Source organism: Epinephelus fuscoguttatus, linkage group LG5, assembly GCF_011397635.1.
Source record: "Epinephelus fuscoguttatus linkage group LG5, E.fuscoguttatus.final_Chr_v1".
In the NCBI taxonomy this organism is placed as follows: Eukaryota; Metazoa; Chordata; class Actinopteri; order Perciformes; family Serranidae; genus Epinephelus; species Epinephelus fuscoguttatus.
Genome location: NC_064756.1, coordinates 32899829 through 32917096, shown reverse-complemented (window position 1 = coordinate 32917096; position 17268 = coordinate 32899829). Strand labels below are relative to the sequence as shown.

General features: G+C 39.8%; 1 protein-coding gene across 11 annotated transcripts in view; it reads right to left on the bottom strand.

The window, feature by feature from the left end:
- The window catches only part of tenm4 (teneurin transmembrane protein 4), a 250293-nt gene that overhangs the window by 118328 nt on the left and 114697 nt on the right, over nucleotides 1–17268 (bottom strand). For all 11 annotated transcript variants that reach the window (XM_049576261.1, XM_049576260.1, XM_049576262.1 and 8 more), the window contains 2 exons: nucleotides 14742–15028; nucleotides 13405–13677 (listed from right to left, as the gene is read on the bottom strand). In XM_049576261.1, coding sequence (XP_049432218.1) covers nucleotides 13405–13677; nucleotides 14742–14964 — 496 coding nt within the window. In that variant the 5' untranslated portion in view covers nucleotides 14965–15028. The remainder of the gene's footprint in view (nucleotides 1–13404; nucleotides 13678–14741; nucleotides 15029–17268) is intronic.

The following is a 17268-nucleotide window of genomic DNA, read 5'->3' as shown; positions in this document are numbered from 1 at the left end:
GCAACTGACATCGTGGCAGGATGTCTTCTCTAACAGTACAGAAAAAGAGGCGTAAAAACAGGCTTATGAATCCATACACACCCAGTCGGCAAGTCCTCTGCAGAGGATTCCACACTTCAAAGACGTGCACATGGTAATCTGCTTTAAATGGATGTTTCTGGACCTCTATCATAGCTCGATCATCAACTGAGCCGACTTAAACCATGGCTGAAAAAACAATGCTAATAGTGGATAATTATCAGCTTTTACTCCGTCTGCACTAGCTGCGTTATTCCCTCTCCCATCACACACAGAGGCTGGTGAATAAACACAATGGGATGAATAAATAATGACCCCACAATCCTCTTAAGGTCCCCGAATAGTGAGGGGAAAAAAGACAAAAGTTTACTTTTGGTGTTTGAGAGCAAGCGGAGCCTGAAATTGTAAGCGACTCATTAGGGCTACATGTGGCTTGCCTGGGGCCTTGCTGAACAAAGATGGCACCATCCCCATCCTGTCATTCCTCAGCACACTTTAGGCCTGGCCTAATAAAATTCTTAAGTATACCCATAAGAAACAGCTACATTCCCAATAAAAGACAGTAAAGATCTTAAGCACTGCCTTTAAAAAAATGAAAACCTTCGCATTTTCAAACCTTTCTCCTAGAATCCAAATTTGTGTTGTACTGTGAGGACCACCTTTACTTTTGTTTTGCATAAGTATCATGGTTTGTGTGTATGTTTTCATGCTAAAGGAGCATACTTCTGTCGAAACGTTATTTCCTCCTCTCATCATGCTCTCTAGATAGCTTACATAAAAGCCCACTGTTTTTCATTTCAGACAGTTTGTCAGTGTTAAAGAATTGATTTGTGTGTGCCTCCCAGCTCTCACTGAGTGCATGACAGTTCAAAGGGTTATCTAAAATACATGCTGTCAAGAGGCTTGTGTTTCTGAGTGCTTATATAATTCATACCAAGGTAAAACTAAAGCCACTGAGAGTTTGAGACATAGCAAATAAGGTGTGTGTTTAATTGACGTAGTTGGTAATAAAAGGCTGGCTGCATCGCTCGGACAGAAACAGGAATCTTGATCTAGTATTGGCATTTTGTGACCATTTGGGTGCATCTCTTAACTCTCTTTCCTGAAATAAATTCCAAGTATGCATTCAACACAGTGGTAGTGGCAGGAATATCATAATAGAATACTATCACATGCAGACAGAAAACACCTTTTTTTTCCGGGGCATAATTGTAGAGACTTTGGTTAGAATGAGGCAAGCCAATTTCAATTCCAAATTTCCACTGAGGCGATAAATAGAAATGAAGTTGCCTGGGGTAGATGGAGTCCTAGCAACTGGAGAGGGGCAACAACGGGAACATCAGAACTATCCCTTAATACTCCGTCAAACCAGTGGTAAATCACATTGTGAATTCCAAATAGTATTTTTCCATTGCTGAATACTGGACATTAAGTCTTCAATATGCTAATTTTACAACCTGTAGTCAGAAACGAATGAACAGAATACAGTAAAACAATATTTTCTAATAGTCTTATTAAAAAATGTTTCTCTGTGCATGGATATCCCTAACTTCAGTCAATGCAGTTTATCAATCTGTGTTGATATTTGCCTTCTTTTTAAATGTTGCTGAACTCTGGATGTCCTGAGCTGATCTGCAGGATCAAGATTGAGGCCAATCAATTCGTAATTGATCAGCAGCTGCTGTATGAAGCCTGATCCATTTTTCAATTCTTTGTTTATTGCACTCCAGCTGTGGGTTGTATTGTTACCCATTATACATTATGTTGTCTCTTTTTAAGTTTCAACTGCATCATTGTTAAATGCATTTTTCTTGAATGCTTAAAATAAAAGCAAGCTCTGAACCACAGACTAATTAAAGTTGGTATCTTGTCATGAAAGATACCATATTCGTTGACACTCCTCATGGGTGTGTACAGTGTGAGCTCGGCGGAAAGAGTGCATAATAACTCTAATTTTTATCGCACTGTATCTTTTTTCATATTAAATTTTAATCACATTTTCAATGTTTTATTACATGTTTTTCATATCTTGTTTGCTCTCGTAAATGCACCTGTAATACCTCTGCTTTATTGTCCTGTGTACACAGGGCGCCCATGCAACAGACAACAACTCTCACTGGACCATCCTGTACAAATCACTGCTCACTGAATGGGTGGAAAAAATCCTGGCCTAGCAGAATTTTGTGACCCTTAATCCAATCATGTTTTATAGTGTTGCCATTGTTACTTTTCAAGATTGAACTAAAACATATAATCACAGACTGAGTCCACGTTGAATTACGCTAGGAGGCCCTTTCACCTTTTGCAACGCTGCATCTTCACTGCCTTTACAACAATATTGACATCAAGAGGACGATGCGATCTATTTCAAGGGTGGCAACTGAGTACAATTAAAAAACCACAACAATTAAGGTCTGACCCAGGATCGAATGTGCTGAGCATCCAATTAGTGAGGTACACTGAACAAGCTGTAACCTGCAGCCTATTGCCGGGTGAAATATTCAGAGATAATTCTTTAAAACTTTCGCAAAGTCAAAATAACTTCTAGCCTTTAGGGAAATCAGGGACATCTCTCAGACTTGAAAACAAATACTTTTAATGCCATTCACCAATAAAAACAAGGATAAGACCAAGGATGCTCTTTTCCCAGGTTAATCTCCGCAAAAGCCTTCACAAATTTGTTTGTCAGTCATGCACCAGTCATATGCTAAGGGGTCATACAGCCAGTATATGTTTTTAATGTAACTGCTTATCAGAGAGCTGACTGACAGAAGTCAATTTATTTTCCTGAACCATGCTGTCTAACTTGACATTTCCAAAACAACTGCCTCAGGTTGCCATCCATTCCTGAGCTCAGTGTGGAAATGTTTCTAGCTGTCCTGGACATCCCATTGGCACAAAATAAAAAGCTAAAACTGTTACATATCCAACCGACTGTAAACCACTATTAGTGCTCAGCTCGTAATAAGTCAGTATAAATCGTCTAAATAGCTCAAAGTGTGCCTGTGCCAAAAAATGTGGTAACTCACACAGTGCAGGCATCGAGGTTTGAAGACAGAGAGAATGCAGCTCTGGTGTGACCTGCTGCAGAAGCTGGCAATTCATACAGCTGAGATAAGACTAGTGTTTCCAGTGTGACAGCAGTACTTTAGGGGAACCACTGAAGGCAGAGGGGGAAAAAAAATCTAAAGCTTATGTCCCGAGCTATTTTCTTCAACATGCACAGGCTGTGAAATTTCACCGTGCCTAGCTACTTTCACTGGGAGAGAAATAATCCAGGAAGAACCTGAGCTGTCCAGCACAACAAGGCTTTGGAATTGCAGGGTCTTTATGTGTGTGTGAAAATCTTACTGTGCACTACCGCTTTACTTAAGTGTGCTAATCTTATTTTGAATCATGCAGTGCTGACAAACCCTGAGAACAAAAGCGGGGATGTAGCAAATAATTAATCATAAAGTTATGCTCACAGATGATTGTCTGAGTTATCACACAGACTATCTTCTATTCAAAGCGGTTCAAAGCTACTGCTTTCAAGTTGGGAAAAAAAGGAAGCATAAATGTTGTGATGTTACTGTCATAGATACCTGCCATCTAGATCTTCTGAAAATTAAGTTTCATCTTGCTGCGTTGTCATACTCACACTTTGATGTTAGATATGGTGTAGTTTCTCAGTTTAAAATATTCTGCACATAGATGTAACACATATAAAATTAATATGCACATAAGCATGATAAAAAAAATTGTATTGTAGCTGTATTTATGTATTTTTTAACTTCAAACATTCAACAAATCAGACAAGGTAAATATTAACATTACCAGAGCCGATGTTTCCCTGTCAACTCCGCAGATCAAGCAAGCCTGCACGTTCTGTACCTGGATTTGTTGCAGAGACTGAAGTCATATCAGAGGTGACCAGTAATGAGATAAATCTCAGCATGGAAGTTTAATTATTTCTATCTCATACTAGGGCAACAGCACGTCATGATCTCTGCTTCCTCGGCCTCAATAACAAACGCTAATTGCTTTCAGTTGCGATAACTGGTTGTTCAGAGCTATCCGGAGTTTCATTGCAAGAGACTGATAAATGTTTGAAAACACATTTTAAAAATAGGGAAAGATACAATCATTAAGATGGCATAAGACGAGATAAGATATAATGAGACAAGACTCTACTTTTTTTGCAATGCATGCTCAACGAAATGGGGTATGATGGGAAAAAAATACAACTAAAATCTTGCAGACAGGAGTGCCATGAATTTGCATCTTGGGACCAATTATACTTTCTGTGGTCAAGGTACAGGCCAATGTCTCTGTGATACCAGTTTTTTTCCCCTTTTAAATTAAATATATGTTTACCTCAGTAGAGACATGTTCACAGACCAGTTTTTTTAGGGTTGTGGAAAGATATTTTTGCTTTTATATAACAACTTAGACAGTGCATTTAATGTGAGTTGACTGAATCTGGCTGATAGCTGATCTGTTCAATAATTTGTATCCCACTTTGAACAGAGGGAGTATTTAGCACTAACATAAATATAACTGGAGCACCAATAATTGACTTCATGTTAAATGAATATTGCTAAGAGGGAACAAAGTTGCGAGGCTGGGTTAGGATGATCCTCCATGGACGAGGGCTCATCCTGCTCCATGTCGTGCTTTGAGCTGTACTGAGGCCCCTGAGCCTTGGTGGTAAGATGGGCCCTGATGTGCTGTTGGTTTAGACTGTCAGAGGCACTGGCAGGGAGCGGGTATGCAACTCCACAGATAACAGACCAAAACTGTCCACAAGGGCCTCTAAAACCCAGCAAATTAGCCTGCAAATGAGCCAGAGAATATCTCTACTAATCCATGATCTGAGCGGAGACTCTGCCAAAAAGTAAACAAATAAATAACTTCACAAGAAATACTGAGGGTGGAAATAACCACGGCTGTGAGCTGGGAAACCACTAGTGATTTCTTTGAAGCATCATTTCGCCTGATATTCTGCTGCTACGATGGCTATGACCGTTTCAGAACAAGCTTCCATGTTGTGTTCGATGTGGATACAGTGAAATTACAGATCCCAATATTACAGAAAACTCTGTCCCCTACAGCAAATGATCACAGTCTCTGTGTCTCTATCACAGATGCCAAAAGGCAATGATGCATCAAAATATCAGTGTTTTACAAAAGTGATTAAATTTGTCTCAACAGGAAAACTGATATACTGTACAGTAATTACCCATACTAACTGTGGAAATGGTACAATTAATTCTGTGGTTAAAACACAATATTCTATACACAACAGTCCCTTATTTCATAACTTAGCAAACACAAAAGTTGTCTGTGAAAGAAAAGCAAATGATGTGCTTTTCACACTGAAAATTGAATATAATTCATTAAGTAAATACGTGAGTATTTTGACTACATTTCCAGTTCTAAAGCCTTTCATGTTTCTTGCCTTTTTGCTATCTGCAACATATAAAGTAACAGACAGCAGACATTATAGAATATTCTGTAGCACACAGATAATTACAAGTCAGGACTGTAATCAATAGTTAGAACCTGCAGGGAAGGGAAAAAGAATCACTTCATTAAGTGTCATTCAAAATACGTCATTTAATTTCATAAATATTCCATTTTAATGTGCAAACAATTATAGTCCAACTGAATTTATAAATGTATGATTATTTCATTAACTAAAAACCACTATCACATAAAACAGTTTTCTGTTATCCACTGAATGCCTCTTTATAAAATCAGTAATGATTAATAGAAGAAAGACTTTACTGACCATATCAAATACATCATTAAAATAAAACCACCAATAGAATGCTTGTTGTTTTGCACGGATTTGGAAATTTGGTCAATTTTATTTCAAACAAAAACCAGAGAGGCCTGATAACAATATTGCTCTCACATATAATTGATTTTCTTGTCAAAGTATTCATGTCTTTTTCCTTATTTGCTCTGCACATGTGTCTTGTCGTGCCAGTGTGTATGTGTGTGTGCATGTGTGTGAGCGTGCACATGCAAATACGCTACTTCTACACCAAGGTCACAATAAGAAACCCCATCTCTGTGGTCCTACCACACTGCTGTAAAACATGCCCTAATGAATCCAGACCTGTAATACAGGAAACATCTTGTCTAATTGGAAGTCTGATTCCACTTCACCCCACAGGCTCCTAATACGGTGGCAAAGCTCCGGGGAATCAGTTAAAAGATAAAACACTTCTTAAATGTGGAGTGTGCATCAAAGACATTTGCTTATTCACTTCAGGAGGGCGTGGCCGTCAGCATTGGTATTTCAGTATGCGCAGTCTGCGAGGTGCAAGATTAAGGTGAACGGTTTTGTATCAAAGTGTAAAAATGCTGCTTGTTCTGTGGAAACTTTTAGGAATCACTAGAATCATTATGCAGAGGGTATATTTCTAATGGGATTCTTTTTTTTTTCTCCTCATCATCTGTTGTAACTCCTCTGTAGTCCGGTGAATAATGATCAAAGAAAACAGTGAACACAGGACTGTGGTAGTGGTGACGCAAAACAAAACAATGTTCGTTTAGACGTTGCAACACAAATGTTTCTCTGACTTTTTCCAAACTTGCTGAGGTCTATTTGAAAATTCAACACTGCATCTAACAGAAAAAAATGGACCATTAATAGAATTCAATTTCCTATGATAAATAGATTGAACAATCACCCTCAAGCTCAGCAGGTGCTTTCTGTGCAAAGGAAATGTGGCTCGGGCCAAGAATAACAAGAACTGAACAAACGTTCTTTCAATCACTACCAACATGGTTGGGGGACAGGCTGATGTACTCCCTGCTCAACTTCAAATCTGCGAGAGATTTGCTTTTCAAAGCCCCTTAGCCTTCTGGGGCTGTGACATGTTTCTACGAGGAACACCTGTCCCTCATAGACAGTCTATGCTATGTTCAAAGAATCAGTAACTGAGCACCACCCTGGAGCTCTTAACCTCAATCTTTCAACAGTTCAAAGTTTCCTCACAGTCTTGAACCCTCCAACACGTATCTGATACAGGTAGCAAGGGAATAAATCATCGTCACTGAGCAGTTTGCACTTACTTCAAGAGTTTATGTTTGGTACTCTGTTTTATAACTCAGTTTAGAAAATAAATAATAATTACTATTGTTTTTTTGTAATACATATATATATTTCTAGCCCTGATAGTAGGAGAGGTTCAAAGATTAGGAGAAAATAAAGGAGGGCGAAATTGCATAAGTTGTAGTTTATTTGTTTTAGTGGAGTATGGCTCTAAGTAGTTATTCATAGCCATTATTCATAATGGCAATTTTAGGATTTGTGTAATTATGTGCAAAGCAGACCAGCTTCATTAACATAATACAACCTGAATAACAGTAAGGCACTTAATATCTCAACATGAAAATGTGAGGTTATCAGCAGCAATGAAGGCAAGAAAAAAAAATCTCATCTCGACAGCTGTAAACAAATCTTTATGGAAATGCAGAAAATAGGGCTGTGCATGGCAAATCCACATAAAAAGACTTGATTTTTCATCTGACAACTCAACATCAATAAATTCTGTTCCTACCCCAGCTAAAAGCATGATCACATCAGCACATTAGCCATTATGTGCTTTGAAGGTAAAAATGCTGATTGATGACTCATGTTTAATCATGCAGAACAAAAAACAGAATTGAATTAAGAGACCTGACCATCATTCATCTTCAAGTCTTTTTTTCGCTTGCTACTTGAAATCATTAGTCAGTGGAGAAGCCTAATAAGCGCGCTGTTACCATTTTGCTTGGTGTGTTAAAAACATGGCTACCGTATGTGGAATGAAAGGACAGACATGAACAAACAGACTATTCTGGACTTCTCATTACATCTGCTGATGGCTTGAAAAAACAACAACAACAATAACAAAAAAAGAAGAAAAAAAACAATATATTTCGGATAATAATCCTTACGGTGTGCTTTTTTCAGTTTAGAATAATTTTAAAGGTAAAATGGGCCCCCCTCCAAAAAATAAATTTGGAAACTGTCACTGTATCTTCATAGTGTCAAGTCTAATATTCATTAGTCAGTGTGTAGGAACAAGGGGGGTATATTAGCAGAAATGGAATATTATAATATAAGTATATTTTTTTAGTGTATATTCACCTGAAAATAAGAAATGCTGTGTTTTTGGTACTTTATAATGAGTTGTTTATATCTACATCAGTCAACAGAGATCGCCATGTAGCACCAAACCAAACACTGGCTCTAGATAGGGCCATTTACGTTTTACATTTTCGTGTCGGCCAATATAGTTAGCAGCCCTTCTGCAATGAGAGCGTCGGAAAAACTTGAAGTGTTTTTACTGGTTTAAATCACAAGGTCCGTTTCTTTTGAAGAAGAAGATACTCTTGTGGATGATTCACACAAAATTCTCCTGGATGTCTGGAACTTAGGCTATCAGAGAAAAAAGATGGTACACACACATTAACAGGTGCTGACCTAGCGGTCAAACACTGATTTGTAACTTAAAAATAACCTGGTCCGGGGCGCTGGTGGCTTAGTGGTAGAGCAGGCGTCCCATGTACAAGGTTGTTGCCGCAGCGGCCCAGGTTCGACTCCAGCCTGTGGCCCTTTGCTGCATGTCTCTCCCTCTCTCTCTCTCTCTCTCTCCCCCTTTCACACTTCACTATCCTATCAATTAAAGGCAGAAAAATGCCCTAAAAAATACCTTGAAGAAGAAAAAAAAGCCGTCCCTTAGTTTTGCAGAGGAAGAGACCTCTGCGGATAATTCAACTCCTAAACAATAAACACCGAAGGAATTTTAACCAGGGGAAGTTTCAGCTGGTGGCAATCTGCAATCCTCACCAGTAGATGCCACTAAATCCTTGCTAAATCTTACACACTGGACCTTTAAGGCCTTTACATTATCATAAAACCGCTCTGCAGCTCATACAATATGCAGTAGCAGCAGCCAGAGATCTAACTGGCAATAAAACCTAGAATACATCACACAAATCCTTGCATCATTCCTCTGGATACCTGCGAGAATTTCTGAATCAGGCTCAAGATTTTATTGAGTGCCTTTAAAGCACAGATGGATTTGTGTCCAATGCTCAATACATGCCACCTTGCTTGCTGTGTACACTTATACACTTGCAAAGGTAATGTTTGCCACCAGGGCTGCCAATTTTACAATACTGGCTGTTTGTGCACCAGTAGTAGCAGTGGTAGTAGTAGTAGCAGTAGTGGTAGTAATAGTAGTAGTAAAAGTAGTGGTGGTAGTAGTAGTGGTATCACTTCCAAAGTGGTGATTGTGCTGGCTAACAGTCAGGGCTGTGTTCCAATGAAATTTAAATGAATTTGACAAAAATAAGTGCTGGTTTACTGATTTCAGAAGTGTGTGGAGAGCTCCACAGAAAATTCCACAAGTTGCTTGTGTGCTGCATAAAATCATAATACAGCTGAAAGGTTGTGGAGGGACTTTCACAAGAAGATTCCACCGGAGTTCCTAGAGGCTTTGCCCTGAAGCAATGCCTACAGCTACCAGGATTTGAGTAATGAGCAATAATGAAAAATAATCTAACTCCAAAAACTAAATATCACACGAGTCCCACACTGTATGATTTTCTGCCATTCATTGGCATGAAAAAAAAACATTCTTAAAAAACAATATTTAAATAAAACAATTCTGCCCTGAATAATACTACTATTGAGAGAGAAACACTGCATCTCTAAAATTGCACTTTAGTAAGATCAGAGCTTAGATATATATAGCCTATGTATATGTCTGCGTAATCAATATAGAACAGATCTCCCAGGAGGACTGAGTAAGGGAAAGCCAAATCAGTACACAACTAACCACCCACTGGAACTAATTACACTTTGTTTGTAGAAAAATACCAGTGTCAGTCACACGCTCTTTTTCTATCAACAAGAACTGTGTAGGCCTTAGCCGCATCATTTTTCTCCGCAGGTTATGGAGCACATGAATAACAACAGTCCCTCAGCAAGCTTTTGTGGCTACCTACACTGCCGGTTCTCATGGTTACAGAAAAGTAATAGTCTAGCCATAACAGTGGGTGAAAGTTGGGATTAGAGCACACATCTGGATAAGCTGTAATGGGGTAAAGCCCAAGAACAGCAGCTGTCTCCCAAACCCAGCAGGTCAGGCTGGCCTCCTTGCTGTTCAGCCACTGTAGGATGTGCAGTGACTCAGCAGCCGCTGCCTGCTGGAAGAGTCCTCAAGGGGCTCCCTAGAGACTAGAGACATGCTGGGTAGGAGACACACACATACCTGTAGACACTGCATGAATGCACTTTAAACGCTAACCAACCCATGCACATGCGGTGATAGCAGCCTAGAGGGACGTGGCTTAGGAACCAGAGGGTAGCCGGTTCAAGTTCAGCACAGATCAGTTGTTACTGGGGTATGTGGACTTGTAGCTGGAGAGGTGCCAGTTTACCTCTTGGGCAATGTTGAGATGCCCTTGAGCAAGGCACCGAACCACTAACTGCTCGGGGTGCTGTGATTTGGGCAGCCCCATCACTCTGACATCTCTCCACATGAATGCATGTCCATAGGTCCTGTGTGTGCACGAGATTCAAGCCTGTGTGTAGCTGAAGAAAATAATAACCAAGTGAAAATGATGAATTTACCCAACAGACTGTATAAAATAACGTAAGTAGCAACCCTGATGTCACCCATTGGTTTGTGGACTCATGTTTAAAGCCCTGAGTTCGGCATTTCAGGCATCACCAACTTACTGTCATGGAGCCACAATGACCATATTTGGACAAGAGGGTGGAGCTGTGGATGAGCTAGGGGTGGATCTGACTCTCAGACTTTAGTGACACCTCACAGACAGCCTGCCGCTCAAAGTGGCCATCCCCTCAACAACGCATAACTTTTAAGCCTTAAAAAAAAAAAGTAAACTGGTGAGTAATAAAAATATTCACTCATATTGCAGTTGTTGTGAATAAGGAAATAAGCTTTTGAGTCTAAAACTGCTTTTTGTACCAGGCTGTAGATATGTTTATTTCTGCTGTAAAGGTGGGTATTTTAACATGGAGGTTTATGGGGATTGACTCGCTTCTGGAGCCAGCCTCAAGTGGCCATTAGAGGGACTGCAGTTTTTGCACTTCTGTGCTGGCTTTATTTTTCAGCCCTGGAGGTTGCTGCTCGATTTCCCCAAGGAGACTAAGAAAGTAATTACTAGTATTATCACTATGGATGGGCCATCCATGTGACCAGCCATCTATCCATGTCAACACACACACACACACACACACACACACACACACACACACGCATTAACATTCGGTGATAGACATAATTACTTCCAAAAAACCCAAAATCAAAATGTAAAAAGTGTATAAAATTCCAATAATTGAGAGTGATCAGTCTACAGTGATAGACTTCACAACTTCATCATGTACTGGAGTGCAGCAAGAATAAAGGTAGCAACTAATTATCATCACATAACAACAGGAACCAATCTCACTATACCAGGTCATTATCAGCAAAGGTTTTTATTCATTGTATATATGACGTGCTTCAGAATCACTTCACATCGGGAAAACCATTCCAAAATCACTAACGCTTATTTGCATGCATTAAAACCAGGGTCAAGTAAGTCACATGTGAAGAGGGGGAGAACTGCCCAGCGGCTTGAATACATTAAGGCAGAGTAAATGGTTTGTTGATTTAAAGAGATTAGAGCACACACAAGCAGGCCTGCTCGATGGATTTTAATTAACTTGCCATATATAAATTGTATGTTATCAGGCATTACTGAATTAAATGCTGAATACAAGTGCTCTTTCTGCTTGGGCAAGTTGAATAAAAAGCTACTTAGAATCTCGATTGGGTCTCACAGATGTAGCATGTTGCTGCAGCTACGGGAGCTCTGAATACATTCCAGCGCACCAACCCCTGAACAGCCATCCAAGGAGATTCTCTTTAATTATGTACAATACAGCCAAATTTCAAGTCCCCTGGTATCTCAGATGATCAAGCAGAGGGATGCCACGTTCTCTCCCTGAGTCATTTGGGCAAATGGATTCCACTTCCAAGAGTCATTTCTGTCAGTTATAATAAGAAGCTAATACATAATGTGACACACTCTGAAATGCAAAACTAGTCACAAGGTTCTCTGCAAGGCTGTGCAGGGGCAATTAGAATTTTGCTGCTAGGCCCTTGATGAGTTCCTCTATCTCTGAAGTATCCTGTGAGCGGTATCATAAATCTGCCAGTTAATATGCATGATTTAGGTTTGTGTTCAACTTTGCATAATGTGAAACTGAACTTAGATTTCACCACATAGCATCTCTGTGTCGAAAAAAAGAAGAGAAAATGAATCCAATTTGGCAGAAGCTCAGGTAAACAAATGCAGAAAGGAGTAGGCATTATGGATACAAAAGGGCTATGTGGGTAAAGGGAACCTGTCTGCCAGGTACTGCCTCCACACTGCACTAAATTCCCTCCAAGAGTTTTTTTCTTTCAGTGTATAAACTATCCAAGCAATTAATAAGTTGTAACTGAGTTTACTGACAAATAAGCGCTTGGGGGGCTGAGCTGAGTATCCAAATGGCATTTCTGCTTCTAAACAGAATTCTGCAACATCATGCCTTTCGCACACCAATCTGCAATTTGAAAGAGAGTATCTTCAGCAAGGCTCTTATTATCTTCTGGCATTTTCCGGCACTTGCCGTGGTTCATAGATACAGATTCCCTGAGCTCAAGTGACCTTCTGAGCAAGCACACGGGCTCATCTGACCCCCTGGGGGACACACCAAGCCACAGAAAGATTAATTCAATACATATGGCTTCCCACTTCCTGGCACTGATTTCACCAAGAAACCTGCCAAACCACTTCCTATCAAAGTCCACACACACACACACAATGATTCACACACTGCAACAGAAAAAAGAAAGCAAGAATAACATGATCTGGGAATGATGAACAGCAGAGGTAATGGCGTTCCAAATTTCTGTCTTGGCTGAGGACTGATATTGTCTTTTCTTCAAAAGGGTCAAATCCTAAAGATGTTGGTTTTTAGCCAAATTCTGAAAAAACGCAAATGGATCAGGCAGTTTCCATTTGTTCGACTGAGCACCAAAATGTACCAAGACATTTATAAAGATTCAAGTCAGACAGTGTCAAAAACTAAAGAAATCTAAACCAATATAATGATCATTTTGTCTTCGACTGTACCATGCAGACCAGCCTGGCTCGTGTTTTCTGTTGTCTCAGAGACACAGCATGTCATTCTGCTTCAGTGTACAGGAACACACTCAAGAAAAATAAACACAGCTCAACTCCACTGACACATCTAAATCAAATCCACATGGAAAAAGACGCAGGGCAAAATCAGATCTGATAAGGACTGGCAGAGAAAAGTAAAAGAGAAAAGTGCCCTACCGTTTTCTGTGTTCTCGTGTTCGGTGTCAGTGAGAGTTAGATTGGAGTTCGCCCTGCTGGAGAGGCACGAGCTGCGGCCTGACTTGGTGTTGCTGCGGCCCCATAATCTGACTGCATGCTCCGGCGACATGATGCCGTCTGTCTCTGTGTCTGCATCTGAGCCCACACTGACTGAGTAGTCACGATGTGGCATCCCCAGGTCAGTCCTGTACGTGGCTACGTGGGATGGGAGGGCTTCACCAAAGCCAAGGTTTCGAAGGGAAAAGTCTGCCCCTGCAGCAAAATCAAAACATAGAAAGCTCTGGTGATTAATTTGGCCACTAACTGCATCACTCTACATAACTGAACTGTATTTATTTCAGAAAAAAAAGACACAGCAATATCCTGGCCTTGAAGAGGTGCAGTAATTCTTTAAAAGCAATAGTTGTGGAGCTAGATTAAGATGCAGGTATATTTAGTATTTACAGTAAAGTCCTATCTACGCTCATCTCAGCATCCCAATGTCAGACCTGAGTCTCGATCCGACCACGAGGAGTCGCCATAATAGGAACATTTCTAATCGTACACACTGGGGCTTGAAAGTAGACACAGTTGATATTTTGCGTTAGTCTTTGGTTCAACAGCAGTTTACAAATGCCAAATTTATAGCTTTTAGTTCTTTAAATGTTATATCTGAAAACTGAGACATCTGTCTTGTATTTCCTCTCTTGTAAGTTCTCTACCAAGGTAATTAGAAATACCACAGCGGTCCTTGGAGAGCTGACAATCTCACTAGATTCTGTAACTGCTGAGATGAAATAAATATATCAATCAGAGACACACACGGATTTTGTTTCTAAACTGTAGTGCACCACCGAAAGGAAATGGCCCGTGTCATGCTGATTAAAAATCCACTTTTTTTTTTTTTTTTTTTAGTAAAACTGCTGGCATAAGCTTCAGCTGGATTTAAGGCTACCTCGACAGTGCCAGCACATCTGATCTGAACTTTGATAATCAATAAAATATTTGAAAGAGCAGGTAACGGTGTGCATGTCTTCCATGCAGTTTTTAACACTGGCATGGTAGGTTCAATCCCTGGCCACCTCTGTTAATAGTCAAACTCTGCAGAGTGACCTCTACAGCAGCTGAACGGGAATTATCAGGAGAATCCTCATTAAAAAGCAGTGACGCATGTACCGAGACCAGGCAGTGACGTGCCTTTAACCTAATAACAGGATTTTTCACGACATTGTGCACTGTTAATATACTTATAGACGAACTATACTGATATCAATGGCAATATGTCCTATTGACATAAAAGCAGAGTATTTCATAATACTGGCACAGCTAACTCCAACCTTGCCGGCTGAACTCGTCCACTTCGTGATGAACCATTTCCTTTACACGGCTCCCGTAGGCCATCCTTGAGTCATGGTCAAAGGCCTTGAGTGTTTCACTGGAGCTGTAGGATTTGGGGTTGGGTTTGCCATCCTCGCTGTCTGCAGAGGAGCTGGTGTAACGGCGCTCTGTGTCCTGCCGGGCAGTGAGTGAGCGATAGGGTCTACGTTCCTTCACTTCCATGGCTGCCTCCACACTATTTTCAACATCAAATGTGGGTCACGCTGCCAGTTTAGTTTGAGTGATTCTGTAGAAGAAAAACACAAACAAAAAATAGGAATGCTTGATGTATAAAAAATGCCTTGACAGCAGTGTTGATTTTAAAATGTAATCCTCTCAAAATGCATCATCAAACACATAATCACTTGCTTCTGTGATGAGGTTTGATACAAAATAATATTAAAAAAAACATCATTAATCATTTGAAAGTAGTACGATACACACTCACACACACACACACACACACACAACCAAGTGACTCTGGATATAAATAAATAAAATGCAAATGCATGTTTCCAACCAGCGGTGTATGCATGGCTCAGCACACACAGGGAGAGCACGAAGAACCACCAGGATTAGATTTAATAAAATACGGCACAACAAATCTTGCACCCATAAAGTTTACGGCGCAAGTCTCCCACAAATATTCTATTTTATGTGCCGTATAGAAATGCTGGGCCTCCAGCATCTGTAAAAGTGGCAGGTGTCCTTCCATGAATTGTGTTGTTTATAAGTAACAAATCATCACCAGTTGAAAACTGAGGTGCCAAACAAATCTAGGACTACACCCAACCAGCAGAGATGATTAAAATCTGAAACATAAAACCACAACTGTCAAATAGCACACTGAGTACAGGATCAATAAAGGGAGGGAATTTAAGCATTCAGCTTTTTTATTTCCTCGGCTTAAAGAACAAAATATTAAAGCAAAATAAAGAAAAATGCTTGCAAATAAATTTTAAATATTCAAACATGATTGTTTTGGTTTTGCTTTTTAATTATTTTCTCGTTTAAAAATGTAACAGAAAAAAATACTAAAAATACCTTTGCAATTTTAGCGCATCATAATATGAATTAATGTGTAATATTGCAGGCAGTAACTGGCGATGCCCTGCACACAGCTCATTTTAAGAGACCACACGCTTTAAAGATATTGAGTCGGATTAACAAATGTCAATGTGGATATAAACTTGATTAAAGGCTTCGTCACTGTGTACTTGGAAGCTCATTTACCGAACAAAGCGTATTAGTGGGCCAGATATTGCAGCGTTATAATATATTTTACTCCTACGTCAACATGCAAAGTCATAATTATATATCAATAGGACAGGACGTTCCTAATGACGAATTTCTGATTATTACAACATTTTCTGTGAGTGACTGTAACTGTATTTAATGATAATAATTTTAGAAATAAATTTAACTGACTAGTATTTGTTATTTCCAACTAGCAAGGGAAGCAATATTTGATCGACTAATCCCATACATCCCTAAATAATATATCATGAGCTGAAAGTGTCATCATCCATGCTGCAGGATTCTGCTTCTATACTATTTGCTCCCACACTTGAGAGTGTATCTCTCTTTGAAAGAGAGATAAAAAACTACTCTTGGCAAATCTGTGAGTTTTTACTGACAATATGGCCAAGTTGTTAAGACACAGATTTTTCCACAAGATAAGCTCTTTATGAATACTGTATAAGATTTATGCCGGACAGAACAATAAACAATCCCTACTGAACTATATTTGCCCCTGCTTGAAAAAAAAAGTTTTTATTGAAGACACCATTGTTGGGTTTGGGGGTTTCTTTTTGTATGTATTGACAGCTGAAAAGATCCCAGTGATTAATGACTTGGGGCCTCAATACCAGGACCTCCGCCACATGGGGGGAAGAAAACGCTCCCACTCTGTAGCCGCAAGAGCACTTCAGCTGCTCCCAAGATTTCAGATGCAGCTTGTATGGGTTGCTAATTTTTTACCTTTTGCTCAAGATCCTTGATGCTATGCAAATGTGAGAGAGCGGAGAACAAGCGGCTTTCTAAAGTTTCAAGAATGTTCTGTAAAGTGCATTGTTTTTGTTTCCAAAGAGCTGGGCTCAGTGCTTTAGCCATCTCTTCTGCACAGCCCTTCCTCCTCATTATTAATCGGCTGGTATGCAATGAGATGTACCTTTGAGGCCATGGGAAACCCAGAGGAGTTATTCAAAAAAAAAAGCAACAGGCCGTACACAATGACAGATGATACGGGATGCAAATGTTAGGCCCTCGTAACGTATCCATCTTAAGTGCAGCTGTCAGAATTTTCACACAAAGCATACTGTAAAACTAAACTGTTGTTCATGAACAGGCTACATCTGGCATTATCATTGTGTTTCAGCGCCAGAGAGCAAAGCTGTTGTTCTTATTCATCTGTCTAAGGCTAAATCCTGAGAGCAGGAGCCAAAACAAAGAAAACACCACTGTTGTATTAAACTGGTATGTGAAGAT